The sequence below is a fragment of the Pezoporus wallicus genome, unplaced genomic scaffold (genome assembly GCF_028554395.1).
Source record: "Pezoporus wallicus isolate ANWC-B61680 ecotype Strahan unplaced genomic scaffold, APGP_CSIRO_Pwel_v1 scaffold_11491, whole genome shotgun sequence".
Taxonomy (NCBI): Eukaryota; Metazoa; Chordata; class Aves; order Psittaciformes; family Psittacidae; genus Pezoporus; species Pezoporus wallicus.
The window spans coordinates 4,849,212-4,876,000 of NW_026642649.1; the positions used below are offsets into that span (position 1 = coordinate 4,849,212).

At 40.2% G+C, this 26,789-nt stretch overlaps 1 protein-coding gene and 2 long non-coding RNA genes across 3 annotated transcripts; 2 read left to right on the top strand and 1 right to left on the bottom strand.

Annotated features, from left to right (window-relative positions):
* LOC130611029 (prostatic acid phosphatase-like) lies at positions 1–16,239 on the bottom strand. Its single transcript, XM_057431328.1, has 11 exons — positions 16,095–16,239; positions 14,618–14,713; positions 12,093–12,179; positions 11,306–11,458; positions 9,096–9,194; positions 7,914–8,009; positions 5,422–5,554; positions 4,143–4,225; positions 3,170–3,276; positions 2,540–2,709; positions 1–230 (listed from the first exon to the last, which is right to left on the bottom strand). The coding sequence occupies exons 1-10, from the start codon at positions 16,206–16,208 to the stop codon at positions 2,553–2,555; spliced, it is 1,125 nt and encodes a 374-aa protein (XP_057287311.1). The 5' UTR covers positions 16,209–16,239; the 3' UTR covers positions 1–230; positions 2,540–2,552.
* LOC130611030 (uncharacterized) lies at positions 134–12,459 on the top strand. Its single transcript, XR_008975138.1, has 4 exons — positions 134–236; positions 5,393–5,532; positions 10,259–10,456; positions 11,535–12,459. It is a non-coding gene; the product is annotated as an uncharacterized LOC130611030 (long non-coding RNA).
* LOC130611031 (uncharacterized) lies at positions 16,135–26,055 on the top strand. Its single transcript, XR_008975139.1, has 5 exons — positions 16,135–16,268; positions 16,713–16,822; positions 17,135–17,184; positions 18,008–18,174; positions 25,934–26,055. It is a non-coding gene; the product is annotated as an uncharacterized LOC130611031 (long non-coding RNA).
* Positions 26,056–26,789: the final 734 nt, after the last annotated feature.

A 26,789-nucleotide genomic window follows, 5' to 3' on the forward strand; every position in this document is an offset into this window, starting at 1 on the left:
TCTGGTTTTGTACTGCATTTGGGTTTTACCGCTTGATAAAATGAAGTGAATGTTCATGAAGGATAAATCACCACTTCTTACAATTTTAGCATGTTTTCTTTTGATGGAGATCAGGAGACTTGTTTGTCATGTGATGGAAGTTAATGAGAAATGTTAGATTGTTGTCACGTCACAGTGTGGGAGGAGATGTTTCATGAAGCTAATCACACTGAAGACCATGGAGGGAACACCTAAAAGTAAGACAAAAAGAAAGAATCATTCATAGCAAATGGCCTCATTCTCCAAAACCATGGCAAATCTGTTTAGCAGCACCTCAAGAAGTGCATGGCTCAGCTTAAGTTCAGAAGTGTTAACAAATTTGCTCCCATTTTGATGGAATTAGGAAAAGTCTGTTGAAACGGTGAGACAGTCCACATCAAAACCTTCCTGAGCAGCCAGAAGAGCACAGAGGGATCTCCTTGCCAAATACGCTGAGCTGCCTTCACTTCCTGTGTTCCACACTGTGGTCACTGTCATGCGGTGGAACTTGGTTCTGATTTATACTGCTATTCTCTTGTGTGACCTGTAATAGCAATGCTTGCCTAACCTCTGTATTTTCATGTACTGCACATATAAGTCATCTCCATGAAGCTTCAATTCAGCATTTTCTGGGAACAGCTCAGTTTGGGAAATGGTATCTCCATGTAGAATATCTATGCTAGTGCTGTAACTTCACTGATTTCATTAAGAAGAATCACATTTATGGGCTTCTGTTAATCAAATGCTCTGAGGCATGTATAATCAAAGTATTAACATGTGCTTTAGCAAAGGACAATATTTGAGATTATTATTGACAAAGATGACAACAGCTGAAATCAGTGTGTGTATTTGGTGCAAACGTGACCTATAAACTCTGCATCACTTTTCAGTTCAGTTCAGCTCCATGGTGTTAAAGATCAGCTGTTCCAGCCTATCTGCAGTCATTGAGCATTGGCAATACCCGGTGGTTTAGCTCTGCTAGCAGGCTGTGTTGTGCAGGCTCTGGGGCTGTGTGCCTTGGAATTTCCTCAAGTGCCACTCATGCATAGCAGAGTTTACAGCTTCTGCCTGCAGGAGGAGAGTTATGAGCCCCAGAATTGGGATCTGGCCCCAACAGTTACTGAAATGGAACCATTCTGAACCATGATAAAATTGGGGAAAGTGTCAGATTTTGATATCACAGAATCCCAGACTGGTTTGGGTTGGAAAGGACCTTAAGATCATCCAGTTCCAGCCCCCTTGCCATGGACAGGGATGCCTCACACTAGACCATGTCACCCAAGGCAAATATTGTTTGATTACTAATGAAGGCAGTTGTGAGCAGTGATGCTGGACTTGGCGTAAATTGCCTGAACACCATCTAACTTCTACTTAAGCAGAATTTGAGAACTGAAACAGTGCACAGCCTTTTTTTTTTAACTTAAAAGGCTAAATATTTCTATCTTTATTCATGCCAAATTTTGATTATATGATTTTTTTTTTTACTTAATTACTCTGTCAGTTTAACAGTTTGCTTTGTGAAGGAAGGGAACTGATTTCCACAAAACTTAGATTACTAAGTACTGCAGTATAAACATTAAATACTTACCATTGTCTTCCATGGCTAAATTAGTTGTTTGGCCAAAAAAAGAGTCATTAGAACCAACCTCCTCCTTCCCCTAAGGAATTAATCACCTTCTGCAATTAAATGTGGTCATTTCCTGATAGGTCTCTTGAGAATTTGTGAGCAGTAAATATAGTGAAGAAATGTATTTAGTGAATCGTTTAGTTGCTCATTTTTCATTCATTCTGACTGAACTGTTTCCAGTGTGTTCATGGATTGCAGACATTGAACTGGAAATGATTTGTAAGCAGGCGAGTTGGCTTGCCTGCATTCTTCTGATCGCTAACATTTCAAATTCTTCTTAAGCTCAGTGATTCAGAAAGCCATATGGTATTTTATAACATTAGGTCGAACATTTGATCATCAAAAAAAGTGGGGACACTTTTGAAGCCTGGGGCCTGTTTGCTTTTCATCTCCCTTAAGGAATATAGAGCTAGCTACAACAGAGAGAATGTAATTATCTGCCTTCGTGTTCCCTCTTTCTGCCTGCAAATGTAAATATCATCAGTAGTCAAAATGGAAAGTCAGACATCCTAATATTGAGATAGAGACAACCTACCAGGGGATGTGTTAGTATGCCAATGTGTGTCTGTATATGTTTGTCATTCTGGTAAGTACCGGTTGGGTATACTATTCAGTATTCATCTGTTTTGATCTCTGAATGTCTCCTACAATCAAGGGAATGCATAATGTTGTTTATCAGCTTCTATTTCAGCAGAAAGTTGGGCTGGAATGGATAAATGTGTCAATGGAGTAGAAATTATGGCCAGTGGGTACAATTCTGTCTTAGTGGACCTGCATATTTTTAATTTCATACCAGACCCTTATGAAAATGCTTGTTACCTCAAGTGAGCTCTTGGCAGAAGATGTAATCCTGACTTTACATTTGGCTACATGTCCCCAGAGCACTTAACTTACCTCGTTTTATGTCCTACATCCTACATTCTCTTGTCCAGTAGTGTACGAGGACTGGGGCGACCAACTGAGTGAATCTCTCCAGTGGACAGCGAAATCTGCAGCCAGGGAGAGTGAGGGGGTGAGGATCTCTCTGAGTATTATTCCGATAGTACATTTCTATGGTGTATTGCCTGTTCCAAGATACAGAAGGGTCAAAAGTTAGGTATGCAGAACCACTCCGACTTTCCAGGATGTAGGGGTAGTACTTCGGGACAAACTTGTAGCCAGCTAATTTTTCTGGCTGTTAATATGTGCCATTAGTACTCTGAAGGGATCTTTTAAACAATAGATGGTCCACAGCAACTTGCATGTCATTTGTCTGCTTGGGAGAGAATCAAGGAGTTAAATAGATACAAAGAGTAGAGTAAAACCTCTCATTACTGTAATGAACTAATACATAGAGGGTGTTCAGGCTGCAGTGCTGTGATTCCGCTACTATCAATAGCTGCTAAATTGAGTCAAATTGTAATAATTCCAATAAATCTATAATCTTTTTGTGCATAGTGAGCCTTGTTGCATCCAGTTCAAGTCATCTGGGGTATTGCTTTTTAGGAAGATGGTAAGTTCTCAGTCCAGCGTGCAGATACTTGCCCATTTTTTTCCTGGTAAAGTTCAAAAAAGTGACAGGCACTGTAAGGAGGCAGTTTCCCATTGAAGACATTGAGTGCCATCTGTAAGGCAGCAATGGTGGCTGCATGCTGTAAATAGAAGAAACCTTTCATTAAAGGCCTATTGAAAATGCTTGCATGTACCTATTACCTAACAATATGTTCAGCACATTATCTGTTACCTGTCCACTTAACATTATTGATGGGGCCTCATTAATACTTGCCCTCTGCAACATTAAGCAGTTCTATGGTGGCTGTATGAACTGAGATGCTACATGTGTAAAATATGCACATCTCTAAATATCAAAGAAGTCTTAGTCACTTGTACTTCTTATTGAGGTTAGTAGGAGCTATAAAAACTTCTAAAAAGAACTAGTGGCTTTGCATGTTAAATAAAGAGTATTTTAGATCAGATTAGTTAGCTGTTTGGCTGATATACACGTGATAGGTCATAATCTTACTGCTGTTTATAAATAGGAGCTTTTTACCAAGAGCAATCCAACAATTTCATTCTCCAGTGACAGCATTTGCACATTCTAAACAAAACAGTTGAGTAGCTGCCTTCATAGACCTTCTAAAATAACTACTTGAACTTCATTTCTCTTGTCTGAAAAAGATGCAGGAAGCAGGGGTTTGTTTCTGAAGTATCTTTGTGATAGAATTTCGGTAAAATAAGGCATGGTTCCACAAAACATGAGGCATGGTTTTCTCCAGTTCTCTGCTTGATCAAAACAATATTACAATGAAACATGCCGTGGCATCAGGTGAAAAATGGAATGCTGCAGGTTTCAAAGTACGATCTGTTCATTACAGAGTGAAAATAATCCAATTATATTGAAGGTTAACCAAATAAAAAGTGCTTGTAGCGGTATTTCATGAAGGAAATAAAATTTCATGGCTTTCAGTGCATTTAATAACTGCAGAAAAAGAGCATAAAAGAAACAGAAGGGACTCACCGCAGAATACATAACCATTTTTTGCTGGTGTGAAGGCTTTCTAGCATCTGAGATATGCTTTAGAATATTTTTTAACAGAATACCTGCAACAAAACGGGGAGCAGTGAAAATCAGAGGAATGCTCATGGTAACATCTGTATCACTTGTTTCTGGTTTAGCACAGTCTGTCTTTAAACGCACCAGATTTATTCAATTGACTTTACAGGTGATTTGTGCAGAGTGCCTTGGTTAATTCTGATAACTATCTTTTATGTGAACAGCAGGCCTATTTTACTTCTATGTCAAATGTTTTGGGGACCCGTAACAGCCTCAACAGCTTCAAACAGTGAATTCAAAGCTGCTATGTGCCAGCAGAACAGTGCAAGAAGAGCACGGTAATGAATCATTCTACCCTCTTTTGTGTGTAACTCCACGGGCTTCATGATTTCCAGAGAAAGAGCATATCCACTGGACTCTGGGCCTTCTTGAATTATGTGGTTGTCTGTGTTTTGTTAATGTTAGCTACTAAAACCATGAATTAAATCAATGCCTGTGCTAGTATGTTAGCATAAGGTTGGAATCTTGACAAATTAAAATCCTAAACTAAGAACTGCCCATGCTAGCAGAATAAGACACGTGTTGTCTTCAGCTACTGATGCATTTTTTAACAGCAGTTGTTGTAAAGCAAGAGCAGAGGTTTGAACTTTGTACTTGGCTTTGTAGGTTGGAGCTCCAAAAAAGCGAACGAATTGATCCATGCTTCCTGACTGTACAGTGTCCATATGAAACAAAACCAAGTAACAGTGAATGAGTGGAGGAGAATGAGTGATTAGAGAAGGTATAAACTATTCTAAATTTCAGCTACAATTTGCTGAGCAGAATAAAGTTTAGAAGCAGTTAAATAATCTCATTTTAGTACTTTCAGTAATGGAATATGAAGACAATCAGGCAACAGAAGTTACATCCTGGAGATTATACAAGTAATACTTTCTTAAGTAAGTTAAGCTTGGTGGCTTACATTAAATTCAGACTTCATTCAGTTCAGCAAGAACCTGCATATTACTTTGGGTTTCTTATACAGTGTGATCAATACGGTATCTCCTTTATAATGTTGCATTAAGACATTCATGATTCATATCCTCACCACCTCTCTTCCCATCAACCAAAATCTGGGCTGATCACCAATATCCACATCATGGCATCTTTTGCAGTTTTACTACAGAACTAGTGTCAATGTTTATTATATATCCTTCTTCTCCATTCTGTTGTAGGTTTTAAATGGGGTAAGAATACAGCTTACCTCCCTGCAAACGTGATTTCTGTATTTGTTTGTGGAACCCAAATTCCGCGTGCAGCAACAATTCTGAGAGCTTTGTTAGCTTGGTCCTGACACCATGAGTAGCCCAAACAGGTACAGTGTAATTGTTAATATCCTATAGCGAAGAGAGAAAACATGGTGATTTTCTTATTGATTCCTGCTGCTAACTCTTGTTTGTTCTGGTACAAAATGCTTGTCAGAGTAAATTCTGAGTATTTCAGTCATGTAACACTTAATAATGACTGTATTTTGCATTTAGACAGCTGTAGAATTCCGGTCTATGGCATCACGCTGCTGAAAACAACTTTGAAGGGCAGTGTTCAACAGCAAGAGGAAAAATAATAGTAAAGAACATGCAAAAAGCAACTGGCATTATTTATGCCAATTGCTAATGCAGTTGTCTAGTGCAAAAACAGTTCACTTGGTGACTCTTTCAGCCATTTACTGGGATATATCCTGAGATGCTTACTGAATCAAATCCTATATACATGCCAGAATTTTAAGGGCTGGCAGTTGAGATCCAGAGATGAATTAGGAATATGTATAGGTATAATTCAGGCATACTGGAATATGAGGTATATGCATAGGGATTAGCTAGATAGATGGAATTCGTACCTACTCATACCAGCTCTGTTGGATACTGCTGTAGTCCTCAGGCTAAAGCAGGATGGATTAGTCTTTCCTTGGGGATGCAGCCCAAGATACATTAATGGTCACTACTGCAAGAGGGGAAGATACACCCAGCTCTCCTGGTTTCACTTATACCCTGGATTCCTGTTTAAGCAAGGTTGGTATCTCTCCTTTAGTGCAGGGTAACCATTGGACTGATCTCACCAAAGGGAGTGTTCTTGTAACAATGACTTCTAAGGAAAATGCCAGCTACTTGAAGGATTTGTTTAAACAAGTGAAACAATAGAAAATGTTTGGTTAAACCAGCTCAGGTCACAATGTCTCACTTTCTCCTTTAGCAAATGTGATTTGTGTCCTGTGACTTGCTATTTAAGACAGTGCTGTAGGCCCACAGGCACCTCAGTCTCCAAGGTACCTGAAAGTCAGATGACACTTAGCCAAAAGTAACAAATACAGAGAGATGCATGCTCCTGTAGTTTCATGAGTTGTATTTAAAAATCTATGTAAGAAAGCTCTTTTTGTATGCTTGAAAGGGTGAGAGTGACCTTTCTGGCAGCTGTCTTAACTGATACCCCCAGTCTTCACCGAGTAGTATGAAAGACCAAAGCTCATCAAATTTAACACTAGAAGGAAAAAAAAAACCAGTTAATTATTTTGTCTTGCAGCATTTAGCTGGATCCCTGATGGCAGCTGTGGATTTTGCACACCTCTCTGGTGACACAGGATTCTCAGTATGACATCACAATTGAAATAAAACGTTGTGGTCCTGAGCTATCCTGCATTTAAAAACCATGGAAGGGTGATCTCACTGAAATTAGTGAGATGTCCCAACCTGTTAACATTTCATGTAGCTTAAGGCCCTGGCTGACATTCCATTCACGACCGCTTTCGCCAAAGCCGGACCTTTGCAGAAACTGCAGGGCAAAAGGTAAACTCATTATGATTACACCAAAGTATTTCACGTTGCTTGTGAAATCCACCTTAAACTGCCTTAGTTTTCTAGGGGATATCCCAGTACTAATCATTAATATTAAATGTTAAAAGAATTATGCATGAAAGCATTTGTAATGAAAGCTGCCTGCAACAATAACTTCTTAACAGAAGACACAGCTGTTTTCACTTGCTCCACCTGAGATAAATCTACACTTTGAAGTGACAGGAAGCGGGGCTTGTTGTTACATTAAGGGCGCTCAGGTTTTTTCAATCCCACTCAGAGGTACCAGGCTGTGGGACCCAGGTAACAGTTGGGCTCCACAGCACCCTGTTTGTTATAAAAATCCATGCTTCTGTAGGATGTGCCTGGTTCCTTTGCTTAGAAAAGGCTCCAGACTTTCACAAACAATTGTGTCATTCCAATGTCTGCTTAATTCATGACCACTCCTGTCCGTATGCAAAGAATGACTTCTCTTGCCTATGCAATATCTTTGTGGAAGCATGCTTGTTTTATTCCTGTGTTCCATATTTTATTCGTGTGGATCTCTGTGATGGGCTTTGGAGGAGAAACAAGACCCATTTTATCTTAAGGTATGCTTTTGCCTAATTCTTCATATGTAGTCACTGATAGGATCTTGAATTCAATAGGCTATCAGTTTGTGTTCCTTATAGTGGTGGACAACCCAGAGCCTCACACAGTCATAGTGTCTTTACAGGATTTTCAGTTGGAAGTTTGGTGTTAGGTGAGGGTTTCTGATGAAGCCAAAAGCAGTCTGTGGTTTGAAAAGTTTGGAAGCATAGACCTACCCTCTATGGATATCAATACAATAGAATTAAGAGCTAAAAATCCCAGTTTTGAGGAAGCACAGGGATATCTATTGGACCTTGGGAATTTTCTTTATATTATTTACCTCATGTTGTAAAGTGTCAGAGAGCTTCCAGATTCTTTCAGTGTTCAACTTCTTCAATGGGTATCCTGTATGGGTGGCTAAAAACTTCAGAAATGGCTGGAATACAATAAAGCAAACTTGTAGTACACGGGTCCTCTTTACATTGTTTCCACACACTGCCATACTAGTACACAGCAATTTTTAGAAACAAGATAGTCTTCACACTTAAGCAATGAGCCATTCATTACCTATTAGTGAGAGAATTTGGCCTGTCCTTCTAGGCAAGCTTGGTTATCTGAGTTCAGATTTGAAGTATGGTGGTGGTTTATGCTGGGTGGAAATGTTTGGAAGAGGGTTGAATAGAAGGGACACAGGTATCTGGGGAAGTCTGGTGTAAATCCAGAAAGTGCTTAGAGGAAGTGTGACACAGAGAATCGTGATGATGTTTGTATTCAGCAGAAGGGAGATATAATGTAAGTTTCATAAAACTGGGAATTGTGATTCATTTGCATACAAGACCCAGATGCGGAGCCACAGAGAGATGGCTGAGGTCAGTGGTTAAAGATTATCCGAAATTGGGTGAGTTTGATAGTGTCATTTTGAATAAACTCATGAAGAAGTTTACAGCAGAGCAGACAAGTGGTTACATACGCATGATGATTCTGATGGTGGAGGAGGGAAGGAAAGGGATACCTTAGAGAGGCAAGAACAAAATGTGAGAACCTGAGTGAAGACTTTGGGTGTGAAACATGAACAGGTACTTGAGGAGAGCACTGAGGCTGTTAACAGAAAATCTGGAGTATCGAGCTGCGAGCATTTTGTGGTGAAAGAGGAATCTGAACAGAGTTATAGAGACAGAGACGTCAGAGGAGTTGCTTTACTTTGGAGTAAACAGAGCGAGGTATTGGCACTGATTTGATCAGAGTTTTTGTTTTGTCTGCTCTCCTGGAAGGTACACGGACTCTTTTGTTGCAAGGTAGTCAGTAGTTTCTCCTTGCCATGACTTGCAATTTTAAACTGATGAGAAGAGCCCGGTCCAGATGGATCCAGAATGTTGTAATAGGTTTTTGGTATGCTGTCTACACTCAGTGTGAAGATCAGAGATCTGAAGGAGCACTTATTGACTGCCATTATTTAAACCTACCTGTTAGACAATGTTGACAGAAATGGTACATTTGATTTCCAGAACTGAAAATACTTTACCCTGTACTGCTTGAGTTGCCTTTGGAAATCCCTTGTTGCAAAGGTTTCTCTCAGAATCTCGTTGTATTTTGGACAGTGTGAGAAAGGGAAGTAGAGCAACTGAAACAAAAATTGCAGAACACTAGTTAGGCAAGGTGCTTCTTGTTCTGCAGTCCAGTGTGCCCTTGCAGGGTTGTTGTTACGATTGGCTGCACTAGTTGAGACAAGCTGAAAAATAATTTGGGAATGTCGTTTTCAAGGATATTCATCTTGAGGACTGTAAGAGTCATACTGATGACTACTTACAAACTAAGCTTTGAATGTTCAGAGGAGTAACAGCTGCAGTAGTTCAAAGTTAAAGGGTTCATTTACACAAGATGACATTTGTTCCTTGACAGAATGCTAGCACAAGCCCTCGTGAACTGCTTTGTGCTTGGCTTCCCCAGGGATGATTTCACTCCTTGTGTTCCATCCTCATTTAAACACATCGTCACCTTTTACTAACAAATTACCCAGAGCGGCTGGACTGCAATAGGAGTCTTTGTGCATACTCAGCTGTATTTAGTGGCCTTACCACAGCTTCATTTAGTTCAGCTAAATTGTGGAAACTCGTGAAGTTTCTGTAACTCAGTTTTGTCTTTCTTTAATTCAGGACATATGAAGGTTAAAGGTTACATGCGACTGGGATTACTTCAGACTTTGTTAATTCATTTATCTCAGCTAAACTGAGTTTATTCTTGTTTGAAGCTTTTAATGTTACAATTTAAACAAAAGTTAAAACAAAATTTGACACTGGGATACTCTCACTGTTCTTCTATAATACACTTTTTGCCCTTTTTCCAGTTCTATATAGTTCCACAGTTAAAAGAACTTCAGAAAGAACTTGAGAGCCCTGAAGGGATAATTGGCTTGGAAAGCTTCCCAGCAGTTCCTCAGTCTTTTTAGAAATAGAATTTACCTATTCCAGAAAGTAGGAAATTATTTCTGAATAAAACCCAGAGGTTCATGGACAGGCATGACTACAAATCAATGTGAGATAGTTGTTTTGGTTATATATGGATATATGTGGTCTCAAACGTAGCCTGTGTATGTAGTAAAGATAAATATAGTTGAACAAAGTGTGAAAAACATGTATGTATTCACGACTTTAGGATTTGTTTGAATAAACTTACTTGCTCCCCTAGATGTGACTAAGGTGCAGCACCTGTTTGCTGAGTTTGCTAGAGGTGTTGATATCGGCCACATGTATGCTGGAGTGTCTGCTGGGGTACCACCATCTGTACCAGTGTCAGAAGGAGCTCCTGACTCTATGCCAGCTGTGTGGATGAACAGGAAGACATGTGTCTCCATATCCTCTGTCTTCATGCTTTCATCACCCCAAGGTGAGAACCATTGCTTCATGGCCTATTTAAAATGATTCACTTACCATCACAGGCTGAGTTTGCTAGACTTATAAGCCCACACAATTTATCTTGGATCACATGTGCAAACCTCCTCTCTCAAACTGGGACTTACTTTGTACACTCCTCATCTTTCCTAGCTTTTTACCATGGGTTTTCCACAAATGGGAAACTCCAGCTCCACTCAGCTGCCTAGCTTTCTGCTCTAGGACGACTTTATGCAGTTACAGAGCTGCTATCCACAGTTTCTTATAGCTCCAAGGTGAGGAGTTGAGGAAGAGAGATGAATAAATACATTGCCCTGTGAACTTATGCTCTTAAAGCTCTGAGTCCTCCTTCCTTTTCCCTTTTACTTTTTCTACCAGCCCTCAAAGTGCAGGTGCTGACCTTCCAAGTGCATGAAAAACAGTCCTCTGACTCAATTCTCACAGCAATGAGAGTCCCAAAATAATGGTTTTGTCTTTTTGTGGTTGACTGTGGATTAAGAAACGTTGAAGTACTAGTGAGAACAGTGCTTCTGTTCTCCCACAAAGAAAGTCACGTTTGTGATAAATCTACTTCTGTCAGTGTTTATTCACATTATAGGTTAATTCTTTTTCTCTGTACCTAGGACTTCTGCTTTTCTTCATTCTGTGTTAACTCCAGGTCACTGTAGAAACTCTCAATATTTCTACTCTGCTTCTTTGGCCTTTCTGCACAATGCCTGTAACGTTATGTACTTTTCATTGCCTTTACCATGCCCTTTGTCCTGCCCCTTCAGCTCATATCCTAGGCATTTTACTAATGATTAAAGGCAAGCAAATGCCCCTGCCCCTGCAAGTTTTTACTCACCCTATCATGTGACAGTGGCACCGTGTGGACTGGAATTGGCTGCCAAAGGATTCCAGGGTTCCAAATCTGGTCCTGTGTTGGTGGGTACAGCCCGGCAAGACTTGCCTGAGCACTCGTAAGTGTGTAATCACAATCAGTGCTTTGAACATAAATCTGAAGCAAGGAAAAAATAATAGAAGTTGTTGAAGGTCATTTTTCCTGTTTTGTTTTGGGTTTTTTCTCTTGGTAGGAAAGGAAGGGACAGGTACTACGCTGAGAAAGCTGTCATTAAAGTGGAGTGGAGTGAAAGAAATGATAAGGAAGAAGGAGGGAGAAGGAGTGAAGCTGGAACAAGGCCTTGGAATAAAACCTTGTTGGACAAGGAACCTGCAACATGGTAGCATTTCCCTTAGAAGTCCTAGTGAAAAGCAGTAGGACTCGCTCCATTTGAACATGTAGGCTTTGGCACAATGTGTATGCACTGGACTGCTGGACCCTAAATGAATACTCAGCTGTATCTGCACTCCATATGGAAGTATAGCATTGGAGATATCCAGTATCCTCTGAGCCAGGAAACACTGAGGCATCTGAACCTGATATACAGCCTAAAAAGCTTTCACATGGTGTTTTTGAGTTAACCAGCAGCCTGAGTAAAAGTTGAGCCACAGTTTCAGAAATACTTTGGAACGACATTGGATTCAATGGATATTACGTTTTCTTGACCACCATCAGCTTCAGATTCTCATACGTTCAGGAAGTTCCATTAATATCCATGAAAAACATCCTTCCTCCCAGATACAGTACTTGCCTCACACTGCTTGTATGCAACACTCAGGAAATAAGAGTATCTCCTCCGCATGTACTGGCCAAGCTCGTACTGTTGCTGTATGCCAAGCTGTGGAAGTAACAAAACAGTGTAAGAGGCTCCAGAAGTGCATTATGCATCTTCTTCTACAACCACAAATTGAGATGATTTTTCATATTATTCTGAGGGAGACCTTTTTCCTTTCTAAAGTGAAGGAGGACAGAAGACAGGTGAAAAAAGCAGTAAAGTTGCTGTGTCTGCAGTATCAGATAATGAAAGATATGCCTTCCTGATGCAGCTTTCCATTTTGCTCTGTGGAAGGCATGCTTACCCAAACTAGTAAGACTGGCTGAGGGGCAGGGGGACTTAACGCAGGCTTATAGATGTCTCAACACCGTCTGCATAGTGGAACCACCTGTCCATGAAGATGTGTCCAGGATGTGAATCACAGAAAGTATTGCCAGCAGTTCCCTATGGAGGCCACAGCTGTAGCTTGAGCAAGATCTTATTTCTCAAGAAGATTGAAAATCTTAAATAGAAGACTTCACGTAAAAGCCCTCCAAGCTTTCAGGTATTTTGTGCAATGGGTAATTATATCAACAGCCTAAAATGTATGATTCTTGGTTCTTGCCTAACAATGTCCCTATCTTTAACCACTGGATCCTGTTAGGCTTTGGAATGACATATTCTATACCATCACAGATCTTATTCCTAGTAAGATAATAATAAGGTGGAATCAAGTCACTTAATCTTTGTGTTGAGCTAAATAGATGACAATTCTCTACTCTCATAGCAAAATGGGGTTTCCAGACTCAGCATTTTAGTAGCTCTTTGCTGAACATTTTCCAACTTACCAGCATAATTTTGTAAAAACATGACATGAAAATCACATGCAATAGCCCTGTACTGGCCTCCGTATTGTCATCTTTTTACTTGTACTTGGTTTCCTGACCTAAATTGAAACATATTCAACTTTGCTGAAATAATCATTACTCTGCACTGGAATCTCAAGTACAGTGATTACTCATTGCTTCCTGAAGTTCTTTTCTAAGTCATAGGATCATAGGATAGTTCAAGTTGAAAGGGACCTCAGGAAGTCTCTAGTCCAACCTCCTGCTCAAAGCAGAGTCAGCTATGAGGTCAGACTAAGTTACTCAGGGCTTTATCCAGAGTGTCAGACACGGCCCACTTCTGTGTGTATGTGCTCACCTCTTTCTGTCGCTGGAATTGTGCATCCATTTTCCTAGGGCATATGCTTGGCATAGGTTTCTGCCCCAACTTGCCTTATATGTCTGTTGTTAAATCCTGACACCTGAGTACTGAAACCTTCCATGCCTTGGAGCAAGCTGGCATGTAGTGCTGAACTTGCATAGTGTGTCTGTGGAATGAGTGAGTCACAGCTGAATTAGGGCACAAGAAGCTGGTCTGTTACTCCTGTTTCTTCATGGGAGGTGATGTGAGAGGAAACAGGCCTGTCCTTGCACTGAAGATCAGTTTGGCCTCCTAAGAATGTTGATGAAGAGGAACCCCTCATGCAGTTTGTTCTGTTTGGGTTGTTGGAGACCTGGCAAATGACTAGTTCCTCTAGGAGAGAGAAACATACGCCACTGTGCTGGACATAAGGTGTGTGAGTGAACTTATTCTAGAGCAGCCTGCGACACACACTTCAGTCTGCCTACACATGCATAATACCCATTTATCTGGGACATCCAGACTTCTGGCACTTCTTCGGCTAGACTGCCTGGTTCCCAGAATCCTAGGCAAATAACTAGTGGATTTTTCCATCCAAACAACATATCCTGGGGGAATGAAGCACAGACACAGTGAGTGCTACCGGTGGGAGTGAGCAGAAGTAGGGTTCAAAGCATGTAGTGCCCACGTATTCCCTTCGAGTCTGATAGTACAGGAGTTCACCCTTGGCTCCATTCACAAGAGGAGGCAGTTACTTACAGTTAATGCAAAGACACAGTTTCTGCAGTTGGCCTCTGGAGTTGCCTTTGCTGCTGCTAGTTACTACCATCTGCTGATGCTTGTTTGCGAGCTCAGCTCTGCCGTATTCCACCACTAAAATAGCTGAGCTCTAAAGCTATGGCTTTAAACTTCCCCTGGCATAACATGAGAGAAGATTCAGCTATTACTGATCTTAGTAGTTTGTGAGCTAGGAAGTGCTCAGCAGAGACTGAGGATGGTTTATGAGCACTTCCACCACCTTATCCTACTGATGTGTTTGGCCTCAGGTGAGCTGTGATGGTCACCAGTGCCTGGCTCCTTCCCAAAGACCCTAGTCTGCAATAGAACAGGTCAACACATGTTGCTCTTGGACTGGAACACACTGACTCAATGCCATTTAAAATCAGTGACTGCTCATAGCTGTAGCCTTTTAGTAAGTTCTTTGGCTGTCCTTTTGGAGATCTGTATATGGCAATTTAATATGGGCTTTTTCCAAGTGAAAACAAAATTCCAAGAGCCAAGTATCAACAGACCACATTCCAATAGTTCAGTGTATTGGCCCAGGTAAGCAAACGCACCTTGGTAAGCTGTCCACATCCTTGCTGCCTTCCAGCTTCTCTGTGCTTATCAGTTGGAAAAAACTCCTGTGGGGTATGGTCACCATGGCGAAATACCTGGAAAACACATGGAATTCCCTTTGCTTTAATGGGATCCTTTGTGATGAATGTAATTAGTGCAGTCACAAGGAATGCAATGACAGTGAGTACTGTATCTGACAGATGCTAAATATATTCATGGTGCTTTTCTTGGGTCTGGATAGCTATAATACCTGTTTGATTTAGTTAGACAAATGTAACTCTTTTCTTCCTACCTTTTGAAAAGCAAGCAGCTCAACATCTTTTTTTTTGCATGTTAAAAACCATGCCTATAAACCCCCCATGATATATCTTAATATATTGCATATATATTTATATTTTGCATATAAAACCCATGATATATCTTAATATATTTTAAATATATTTTAGATATTTAGGGAACTATAGGCCAAAACATTAAATAAACAGGAAACAAACAGAAGCATGTAAGTAATTTTCCAGAAATATGTTGATAGAACTAACTGGGAATCCCTAAGGAAAAACACCCAGCTACTTCTCTAGCTACATTTTCTGTGCCTGGCTGCTGTGAAACACTTTCTGGTCAGAACTTAGCCTTAAAAAACTACTTGTTGACTTTTTCAGCATTCAGAGGTGATAAAAGTGTCATCTAATCTAAATAGCAGACTAAACTGTTAGTCTGAAAATATTGAACCTGTTCTGGAATTTCACTTCAGATACAGATCAGCCTATAAAGATACTTGGAGATTTTTCATTCCTGTACCAAATCCTTGCCTTGCCCAGCAGAATTCCTGTAGATACGTGGATTGTCGTTTTAAAATCTTACCACCAGATGGGTTTGTTTTTTTACTTCTTAATCAATGTAGAGAGAGCTAAAATGGAAACCTGCAGCACAAAGAGCATGGAAGTGATTTGCAAGCTGGTGTGACATTCAGAACAAGAATCAGGCTTCTTGCAAACAAATGGTACAGCACAATCATTGCAAGTAGCATCAGTTTCCCAGCACTGACTCTGTGTTGTTCATTCAGTGCCACTGTGCCCTTGTTTGGGTTTCAGCGAGTGAAATTTGGTTTGCATGGTAATCCATTGAAACCACCGGAAAAGTGGAAACCCTTCCAAGGCAATGAGGGGGTTTGCACAGTTGATATTTAGTTATGCAATCCTCTTGTACAACTCAAAAAGGAATCCTGTGTAATTCCCCTCTCAGTGCTATAAAAAAAAGCTCTCTTTGTCAATCCAGAAAGGGAAGTTCATGTAGGACTGCACAAGAGACAAAATGATAGAATCTGATTGAAAACGGAGGATTTTTTTGTACAGTGCAGTAGTGAATTTTGAATGTGCAGGAACCAAATATTCAGAAAGCCCCCCCCCCAGAGGTACAAGAAGAGCAGGAAGTGACAGGTTTTGACAAGTTCTATTTGCCCGTGAGCTATCTACTTACTACAGACACAAACTTCAGTTTTCTTTTAGCTGTCGTTTGGTGAAGAAAGATGCAGAAAAGGCAGAACGTGAAACACAGACTCCAGATTCCACACACCAGCTGCCTCGCTCTCATCCTGATGGTAGCTTTCAGCTGCTTTGCACACTAAGGTCCCTGGATGTGGTGATACAGTACGTATGCATCTAAGAGGGGAGGAGCCAGTTGTGCTCAGTGAAGTCTGAAAGTGGGCTGTGAGCTTCCCTTCTCTCTTCTTTCCCTTCTTGGGTTAGTGCTTTTCAGGGAATATGTGAAATGAAAAGTGTATTTTGCAATTGTATTCCATTTCTGTGTCCTTTGTATAGCATGCCATGGAATCTCTGAGCCCTCTAATTCCTACCCCTTGCACTTGCAAGGCAGGTGAACGTAAAGAACTAGAAGTTGCCTTCTACTGTTTAACCTAGGATTTAGGATGGGTCAGTCAGCCTTCCCAAAAGTGAAAATGCTGCAGATATGCTGTCTCTTGCTGTATGCAAAAGAACTAGTAAACCATCCTCCTTCCTAGTGCCAGGAGAGTCTTCTCTGAACACATTGTGCTAGAAAGCTAGAAGGAGCAGTGCTGACAAGTGTTCTTTTATAAAGGGTCCCTGGATTTTTCCCTGGGTTTCTGTGGTCTGTAGAAAGAATAAACAGCAGAAGGTTTTGTTGCACAGGAGCAGGGTTAAGCCTAAAGTCAGGGCAGGAAAATAAAGGTACATGGATGAAATTGATTGACTATGTCTCTAGAACTATCCCCCAGAATTTCATAGTTAGGTACATGTTGTAGTTTCATAATGTCTCTTGCTGCAAACATTGTTACAGAATGCACAAATCGAGTTCTTTCTGCCATTTCCTTGATAGACCTTAAGTGAAGAAAAAAGTCTAGCTCAGGTGTTGCAAGAGACAGGATTGATGCTACAAGCTTATTGGTCTATGTTCAGTCACATTCATGTGTTAATGAAAGCCCTGTTAATATGTAAAAATTGAGGATGATTCTTAGTGATCAAAAGCTCTCTGTGTTTCAGAATTCAGAAGAAATGACTGAAAAAGAAAAGGCATGTTGCTACCCAAAAAGGTTATACAATCACAAGAGAGCTCAAGCACAAATAACAAACCTTCTCTTCATAATTATTAGATATAGGCTTCTCTAGAGGGATCACTTCCCCAGAGTAACAATGCCAGATCTTTCCCATCTGTCAGAGCTAAAGAGATTCCTCTATGAAAGATTCAGAGGTCAGACGTTGCTGGTGCGAGGTGGTGCATCTGTCATTTCTGCTTTTGTGCCTGACAAGTCTAACACACTCATGCAGAAATAGAAGATATGGGGAGCTGCCCACATTTATTGAGAGAGAAATTAAAAACCGAGGGACCTGGGGGAGATATGAGTCAACTGATTAAAGCTATTCACACCCGGTACGTTCTCCTGCCTCCACTGGCTGTCATACTTCAAAAGCCTCTTTGAAGAGACTATGGTGTTGTGCTGTTTCTACAGGATGTGACACCAGATGCTGCTCCTGAAAGACACTGCTCTGCAAGGCTAAGTTTTTAATGAGACCAACTTGTATGGCTGAGGGAAAAGAAGTGATTTCTCAGAATCACAAGGCTCCATTTGGGTTCTTCTGATACCGTAGGTATGTCTAGTAGTGACAGCAGATTTACAACAGGAGCTGAAAGGTACAACTTGAAGCTTTCCAAGCAGCCTCTGCCTCACCCTTTCTGTGAGATTAACAAGAAAGGTGAAATTACTCTTACTTTGGTGATGCAAAATATTAGTGTAAAATCTGATACTTACTTCCTTTGATTTGATCTTGGTGCTGCTAGTTCTGTGGCAAGAGATACATAAAAGGCTGGAGTTATTTTAAAGTAAATCAAGTTGGTTAACTCTACTTCTTTTGAAGGTCACAGAGGGAGAATGAAACAGTGCTGTGCCATGTACCGGTGTTCCTGAGACTAAAACTCTAGAGAGCAGAAGATGGAGCTTTCTTGGCAGCTAACTCATACCTGCAGAAATCCCTCATTGCATGTGGTGAGAGGTGTGAAAACTACAGCTACTTTCAAAGTCGAGGTAACTGATTCTTTAATATGCCTGCAGCCTGTGTTAAAACAACAGTGGAAGGTGGAAGAGGAGGAGGTAATGATAAAGGCAATAAATGAACCTCCCTCACTGCCTTGGGAGTACAAAGGAAAATACATGAGGTGTAGATCATATGCCTTTATCTTACCAATAAACTTGGTGAAATATTTATGAGATTGTGATAAACATGCTATTTTCAAACAAGTAAAAGTACAGCTTTGTATTGCATCCTGTATTGTGCTATCTGAGAAGTCGGTGTCCTAAGAAATGCTGCTGGTCCTTTGACATTGTTTAGGGATTGTAAGTTTTCATTAACAGTCCTTCAGTGCTTTAAAGTAGTTTCATGGTAGTGCTGTTATTGTGTTTAAAAGCTTAGTAATCCAATGGACAAAACTTAGCCCTCTACCTCAAAAATGCAATATGGAGAATCTTCTCCAAGCTGTGATGCTTGGAGAAAGCCCCCTTCCCCAGCTTGTAAGTGTAAAGTGAAATCTGCTTGGTATTCAAACACAGTGTAGGATTGGCCTTGTGGCTTGAGATGCTACTTCATTGACAGTGGAGGAGGATCAGAATCAGTTGAAGATATGCTGATAAAAGAATGTTAGGAGAAGACTGCAGTGTAGAATTAGTGAGGGGAGAAGGAGGTAGGTATAGGAGGACTTCAACCCTGCCTCCCCTCCATTCCCCTTGCTGAAATGTCCCTTAGTGGGGTACTCATTCCAGCCTGTGGTGTTGAAATCATGACTCTGTGGCTTTTGCAGTTTTGATGTTCATGTCCACTTCCATGCCTTTTTCATGTCTTCTTTTCTCAGCCCCAGTCAGATCAGGGCTGTGCCTGTCCCTGAATAGAGTCAACTGTTTCCTTTGGTTTACAGTGTACCTGTTGGTCTCTTGCTTGCACACTGGGATTAAACAATAAAGAAAAGTGAGGGTATCATTCATTCAGGTGTGGTGAACTAACAGACAGAACAGAACATTTCCAAGTCACTTGCTTAGTATCTAAATAGATAGGTATCAGCTGCCTCTGTTTGGCTAATGCTTAACGTAGACTTCTTTGGTCCTTTATGTTAGGAAAACAAAGGCATGTTGTGTCACCATGCCTGTGCCTCAGGGACACATTACCCCCACCTCAAAAAGCATTCTGCCCCAATCAGATACACGCTTTCTGTTAATGATTTCAGTGCTAGCATGCAATATTCTTTCAGTTCATTTTAAGACCGAGTGAGAGGCATGTTCAGCTGTCCTGAGGAGCTGGGTTGAGACTTGCCAGAAGGATGAACAAAATGGAGCATCTGCACCCTGCAAATAGAGGAATCTGCAGGGGTAACAAGGGCCCTAAAAAGCTGAGCATGAAGTTCTTGCTGTCGCTTGGAAGGAGTAGGGCTGTGGTTGTTCTTAGGCCATTCAGTATTTTGGGCAATTGCCTTTCTGATGTCCATCTGAAATAAAGTACTTGTTTTGCACAGTAACCAGCTTCTTCTTCATTACACTAATGCAAATATAAAGTAACTGCACAGACGCTGGTGAACTTGTTCTAAATAGATTTCCCTTGAGGGTTACACAGCTGTTCTTGCACTGATGTTTTTCTCAGCACCTTCTGATCTTCTGCATTTTTTTGGCTGTGTTTTGGATATATGTATTTGCTGCTCCACATCCTCATTTGATATGGGTTGGATTAGCTCTTTATCTTCTATGGAGTAGCACTGGCTTACAGGGGCTTAAATATACAGGAAAAGGAGGATGTTACTATCAATTTCCTCCCCCTGTTCTGACAAAAAAGCATTATTAAAAAGCTGGCTCCCAGTGATGATACAAAAAGAGATCAAATTCTAGATCCAGTCTTCATGTGGAGTTTTGCTGGACTGCAAAGCTCCCTCTTCTCAAACGTGAGCGCTTTCTCTCCAGTCCCATGTGATTCACCTTTGTCATCATGAAATAATGACTCCAAGCAAGACTGACATGGAGGAGTTCCAGATTAACATGCAGCTTGGTAGTTGTGTCTTAACAGATGATTACTATAATATCAGAACACAGGGATTTAGCAGACATTATTCCAGAGTGGTGGTGATTGTCTTAGGCTACCAGTGAGTCACAAACCTGAATTTTGGGCAGTGTAAAAGCCCTGTATTCTTTTTTCTGTGGATGCATTCCAGCAACCTTGTTTTGGGTATGATGGATGGTTGTACCACATAACCAGACTGCCACTGCAGGGAACACTTAAAGTTTATAGCAAATTGGTAGGAGACAAAGGCCTTTAGACCACTGACACTAGGCAGTCATTTAGACTTACTAAGGAGTTGTGTGGGACTGAGAGGGTCATGTTAAATTTGACAGCATGAGGTGAGACAGTTCTTGTATTAGAGGAAAGGAACATTTTCCTCCCGCCAGCCATCATCACAGCTGTCTAGCTTGGGCATAAAGCTGAAGTGTTTCATCCAGGTGCTGACATAAGTCCAAACAACAACCTCCCTGTGTGTAATCAAGCATCAAGCTATTGTCCATGTGCACATTAGGATACCTGAGGGGTTTGGGTTGCTGCTTTCTTCAGACTTTAATAATTATATTTAACTTTGAGGTAGGCTACAATAACTACGATTAAAGCAATTGTTCTGCTCAGCTGGAATGATTTCTGATCATGCCCTAACACAATGCTGCAAAATTTGAAATGCAAATATGTGGGAGGCAAGAAATGTTCTTTTGATAATGTTTTTATTTCTATTGGAATGAAACAAAAAGTCCTTTATACAAACCCAAGCTGAGGTCAAGCACAAGCCAGCGATTGCTGATAAATATTGAATCTTGCTGGTAATGAGCATCATCTACCCATGTAGTTTAGTTTTTGGTACTTAAATCCTCAATTAAGAGTGAAGAATTAGTAAATGAGCTGCTTACTTCAGAACTAGCATCCCCTCCATCCTTCTTTCCATTCTGTGCTGTTATCATCCTTCAGTCTCTTTGGATTCTTGGCTTTTCTGGTCATTTCTGCTCTTGTTCATTTTGATCAGTGAAGCATTTTCTGCTAGGACGTGAGCATCCTTTCATGGCACATTGCAGATCGTTTTTGATCAAGTGTGTTTTGAGAAGCTGGTGATTGATTTAAATATTTTCTGAACGAAACTGTCAGAACTGTTGCAATGGAAGACTTTGGTTTTATGCCACTGCACTGCGCTTGTTAATACTAACTAGGCTTCACGGTGGCATTACTTCAAAGCTCTCTTGGCATTTCCAGTGTGACCTTTATCAGTGAAGTTTTCGTTGACTGTCAATACGGTTGTTAGAAGCAACTGTGTTTTTGCTTTAGGCCATATATCCAGTTTCTCTCACATTAAATTAGACTAAAATAAATATCGTGTACCATGGTGATAGAAATTGAGATGTTTTGCAGACTTCCACTGAATTTAGAAGTGGCATTGGGCTTGTTCTGTAAGGTATTTTGATCTGCCTCTACAAAGCAGCCTGAAAAGATGTCCCACTCCCTTACCTACTATAATTCCTGTGTTGTCCGTATTTGTCTTCAGACACATCCATAAAAAGTACAAAAGGTGTAAAAGTGCCTTTTGCAGAAATGTGGGACAGACTATCCAGAGGGCAATAGCTAAAATGATGTATAGGCAAAATGGTACTGGCAGTTAACCTGCTGTTTTGTTTTGGGATCTCTTGCTGAGTTGGTGGGAGAATAAGTTGTGTGTGAAAGTGGTAATAGCTTCAGGGACCCATCTTCATATAAAAAGAAGTGCCAGTAGAAGGGAGGTATGCAGGTATTGGCCAAGGCCTTTCTGAGCTGCTGCTGCTGCTGAGACAGATTAATGTTACCTTCAGATACTGATCATTTTTGGAAACAACCAACCAACCATTCATTAGCCACTTAGTTGATAATTATAATGCAGGTTTAGTTTTAAAAAGTGTGGGTTTATAGGTTCGATTTAGAACATGTTGGGCTTTCCAAGGAATTTGTGAAAGCACTGCACTAAGCACAGGTAAACCAGCCAAAGTGCCTTGGACAACTGGAGTATAATCCAGGATATTCTGCCTTCATAACTGACTTGGATTTCAGTAGAGCCTACATGCTTAGGCAGGAGCCCAGAATAAATAACCAGGATTAATGCTTCAGGTAGTGGGGGAAAATGTTACCCAAAGGAGCCCTGAGTTTAAGAGATAAATGTTTAGTTTCATGGTCTGATTTGTATCAGTAGATGCAAGGTGGTAGCCCACAAATTCAGCTTTCTTTTGATGTACATTTCACCAAGCATGATAGAATTGGTCAGTGTTCATCATGTAATTCTGCACATGTTTTCCACACACACTGAACAGTGAATAATTCATAGTTTACTTTCAGCTAAACAGTGAATCCCTTCTGTTGGGCCAGCTCTAGATCGGAATATCATCTGAACTTGATTTAAGCCAAACCGCGAGAAAAATGCAATAGCATGGAAGTTAGTTTTCATGCAAACCAAATAAAACCTGTATGCCTAAACCTCCACAAGAACTGAGAAATAGTATAATAGTTGGGAAAATATTTGCCTCTATCTACAGGCACCTCAGAGAAATAACTTGCAAAGGCATATTGCCATCTAGTGTTAAGCTCTCTTCCATTCGTTGTACTTTGGGCTAGTGTAGTTGCAGTAGATTCCTCCAGTAGATTCTCACTTGTGCGAGAATCATTGGAAACCCAGTCATACCTTGAGAAATGCAGGACATCATCACTGCAACCAGACATGAAGAACACATGGCCACACTTAGATTACATTTAGTGGTTTTCAGTCCTGTATTCAGGGTTGCTGGCAATATAAATTTACTCTCCAGAAGGATTTTGTTAAAGTCAGCATCCAGTTCTTCTTTCAGCATTGTGAGAAGGGGTGAAAAAACAATGTAATGTTTTCTCTATACCTGTAGTATTAACTCTTCAGTCATTTTCTCTTTGTATGTTTTCATTGCTGTGGCCATAGGAATTCAGCATCTTTCACCAGAAGTCAGTATCTTTGTAGAGAGGACTTGAGTGGCCACAAAGATCAAAGTGGGGTATTTCTTCTCCTCTTTACACATAGCTTTTTGGTTTTTTTTCTCCTTTTCTCTTGCCTCTCAGTTCTGAGTTTTAATGTTAAACAGAGAAATTCTTGATAGTTTATTTTTCAGGGTATTCAAGGATATTTCATATTCATATTCAAAGTATTTCATATCTCTCTTTCCATGTTTGCTCTTTTGGACTTACCTGATTTGTAGCAATGACTTCCAGCTAGTGAACTGGAGATTAGAATTTTATCAGCTGGCTGGAAACACTTCCTCTTAGAAAGGACTTTGCCTCTGTGATCACCTGCTTTATAGTTCTATAAAACTTTGCCATACTTTAGAGATTGAAATTGTAATTTCCTTATCTGTATGAAGTAGGTTTTAAAAAAATAAAGTAGCTTTACCTAGGAACAGTATGGCAAAAGGTCCGTCCAGCTTTTGTGCATCCAAAAGTACATCCAGCTAAGCTACCTTCTCTGTTAAGACAATTTTTGTAAGTGAGGGGAGGCAACAGTTTCCAACAGTGCAGACTAACATTATTTCCATATGTTGAAAGTTACTGGGTGGGAGAAGGAAAAGAAAAAGAGAGTTTATTCTTTATTTCGTCATCTGTTGACCTTGGAAAGGTAAAAGTAAATACAGAGTTTTATCTGTTTCCTAACTCTGTATGTGCAACTTAACTATTAGACTGCAAATACATCTTGGTTCTTTCATCCTGAGAATAAGCAACTGGAGAGTCAAAGAAGCTTTCTTAACTCTATGAACATACATAAGAATAGCAAGTATAGCTTTTGTACTTGCACCCAGACGGAATTGTCCAAGTCAAGTTTGCAGCATCTCTTGTGTTTGCTGTCCGTTACTAAGCCAGTTAAGGAGCTGGTTTGGTTTAACTATGTTGTTCTAAAATCATGGCTGCAGTGGATTTTGTTCTTTTCATACAGTGCCATATTCTATTTGCTTGTCTTCCTCTTTTGACACATAGCTCTGTTCCTTAGTTACTCTTTTTCAAACAACTATCACTCGTTGATTGCTAGGTTGTTCATTTCTGATAGATTTCATAACACTTTCTTCACCTCCTGTCAGTAATGGCCTAACAAAATTACTTTCAAGACATTTCTTTATTTTTTTCCTTTCATTATCACCTTGTGAAGCAAAGAATAGCTAAATCTACGCCCTGCTGGTTTGATTTTAGTTTCCTGGAAACATCGTTTGCTGACGTATTGGAAAGCTTAATATTGTTTGATCTGTCTAAGCTGTTAATAATATTCTATTGGTAATCTATATTTTACTGAATTCATTCTATTACAGACACCAAGTTTTGATAATGCCATAAACGGTTTTAGATATTTGGGGGAAATTGTAAGTAAATGCTGGTTTGGAAGTTAGATAAATGATTTCTGGTTAAGAACATAAGAAAGGGAGAGATCCCATTGGCACGTGTCATTATGCATTTCTAATTGAGTTACCATCCATCTCCACAACCATGAGACAGACGCAGCATTCTGGGATTGACCTATGGTTTATAATGGCTCCAGATTTATTCTGTACGTGAGTGACACTGCTATGGAGTTGCATCAGTGGAACAGTGCAAAAGGATGATACAGGCATTGCGATGTCAGTGTTATTTGACTTGGCTGTTTTGTCTATTGGATAACTTAATTTCCATTCCCTTTTCTTTAAACCCTTGGCAGATAGTATTGCTACTTCCCTGAAGAGCCATTATTTCTGCTCCCATTGTCCCTGAAAGTTGTTTTGTTTCTTTGTTTTCTCCTGTTTAAGCTGTGGGCTATTGGTCACTCTTTCTAGGGAAGAGGAAGCTCTGAACTGAGGCACATAGATGCTGGAGGATTGCACTGCCAGGAGGCGCTACGTACAGAACAGTTAGAGAGCACAGTATCCTCTTAGAATAGTAATCAAAATTCTTTCCAGGAGTGAATTGAAAAGAAACTAAAATATCAGCCCATCCATACTGCATACATTTACACAAAGCACAGTTCCTCTGGTATCAGTTGATCTCCTGGAGACGTATAACAGAAGGAACTGTGTGAGTCTTACTACATGGGGTTCCCCATTCCCTCAGTAGTTTTAAGTGTGCCTCCCCAAAACGTTAAGTAAATTCTCCTACCAGAAGGGATTTGCAAGGGTATCACTAAGAACGTGTATTTTTTCCCTTGCTTAAATCTGAATAGAACAGAGAGAAGTGAAAGAAGCAAAGAAAATACACGATGTAACAGGCACTGCTTATGAACTCTGAAGTGTCTTACCTTTAAGTAAGCAAGACAAAAGTGTATTTCTGGTACACAATATACAAATACTTCTGCCTGTTCATAAGACCGTGTCGTTCCTAACCAGTGTAATGAGACTCAAACCTTATGTCTTTGATATACAAAAGAACATGGGAGGCCTGTGGCTTCCCACGGCTCTGATTAGAACAAGAAAATGTTTATGAACTTGTATTCCGTGAAGCTAAAAGACTGCACAAGGGAAATCTCTTGGAGGAATGTGAAGTCTGGCTTGCAGCTCTGAATACACAGTTGTTTATTTTACTGTTAACAGCTTCCTCTCAAAAACCAAGGGCAGCATTATAAACTCTTTGTGCAAATACACTTTCCACCCCTGTTTTTATAATGGAGAAATCCTCTTCACTATATTCTATTTAATAATTACAGAAAAAGTGAAAACCCAGACTAAATTCTATGTATGAGATACAGTGCAAAGGTTAAAGTCTTTCTATCTTCTTCAGTGCTCCTGAAATTTGAATGTTCACATTCACTGCCATTTAGGGGCTGAAGGAAGTGGGGCTATTCAGGCTAAAGAAGACATCCCAATGGTCTTCACATCCTTAAAGGCTGCTTCTGAGAGGAAGGTAATAATCATCCCCATGCTGAGCAAAAAGAAGTATAGACTGGAATTGCAGAAAGGCAGACTGAGGATAGACATAAGCACAAACTCAAGGAGAGTGAAGGAGTAGCTATGAATATTGTGAAATTTCCATCACTGAAGATGTTTAAAAGTGAGTTACACGAATCTCTGCTGTAAGAATATAGCTGTAGACTTGCTGGGTGGAATTTGGAATTGACTAGCTGACCTCTTGGTTTATGGAATCAGAGAAGCATAGAATCGTAGAGTGGTTGGGGTTGGAAAGGACCTTAAGCTCATCCAGTTCCAACCCCCTGCCGTGGGCAAGGGCATCTCACACTAGACCATGTTGCCCAAGGCCCACCTAACTTTCCTTTTTACTCCTATTTTTTACTGATATTATGATTTCGCAGCATAAATGTCTTAGGGTGTATTATTTATTAATATTTAGTTTGAGGAACCAGGTTTTCTTTTAGGACTGAAAAGTCTAACAGTTGAAAACTTCAGTATTGGGTCTGTGTAACAGAGAACAGTTCTATCCTGTTGCTGGAGGCAACGACACCATTTAAAGCACCATCTCCTGGGTGCTTTTAATTTCTATGCATTGCAAGTAATGGTTTCTAATGAATTAAGTTCAGTTTTAAAACCTGAGTTCATTTTCACCTTTTTGATGTTTACCTCCCTTCTGCTGTAGTACTGTTGAATAATTGAAGCGAATGAGTTGGTTGAAGGCAATGAAA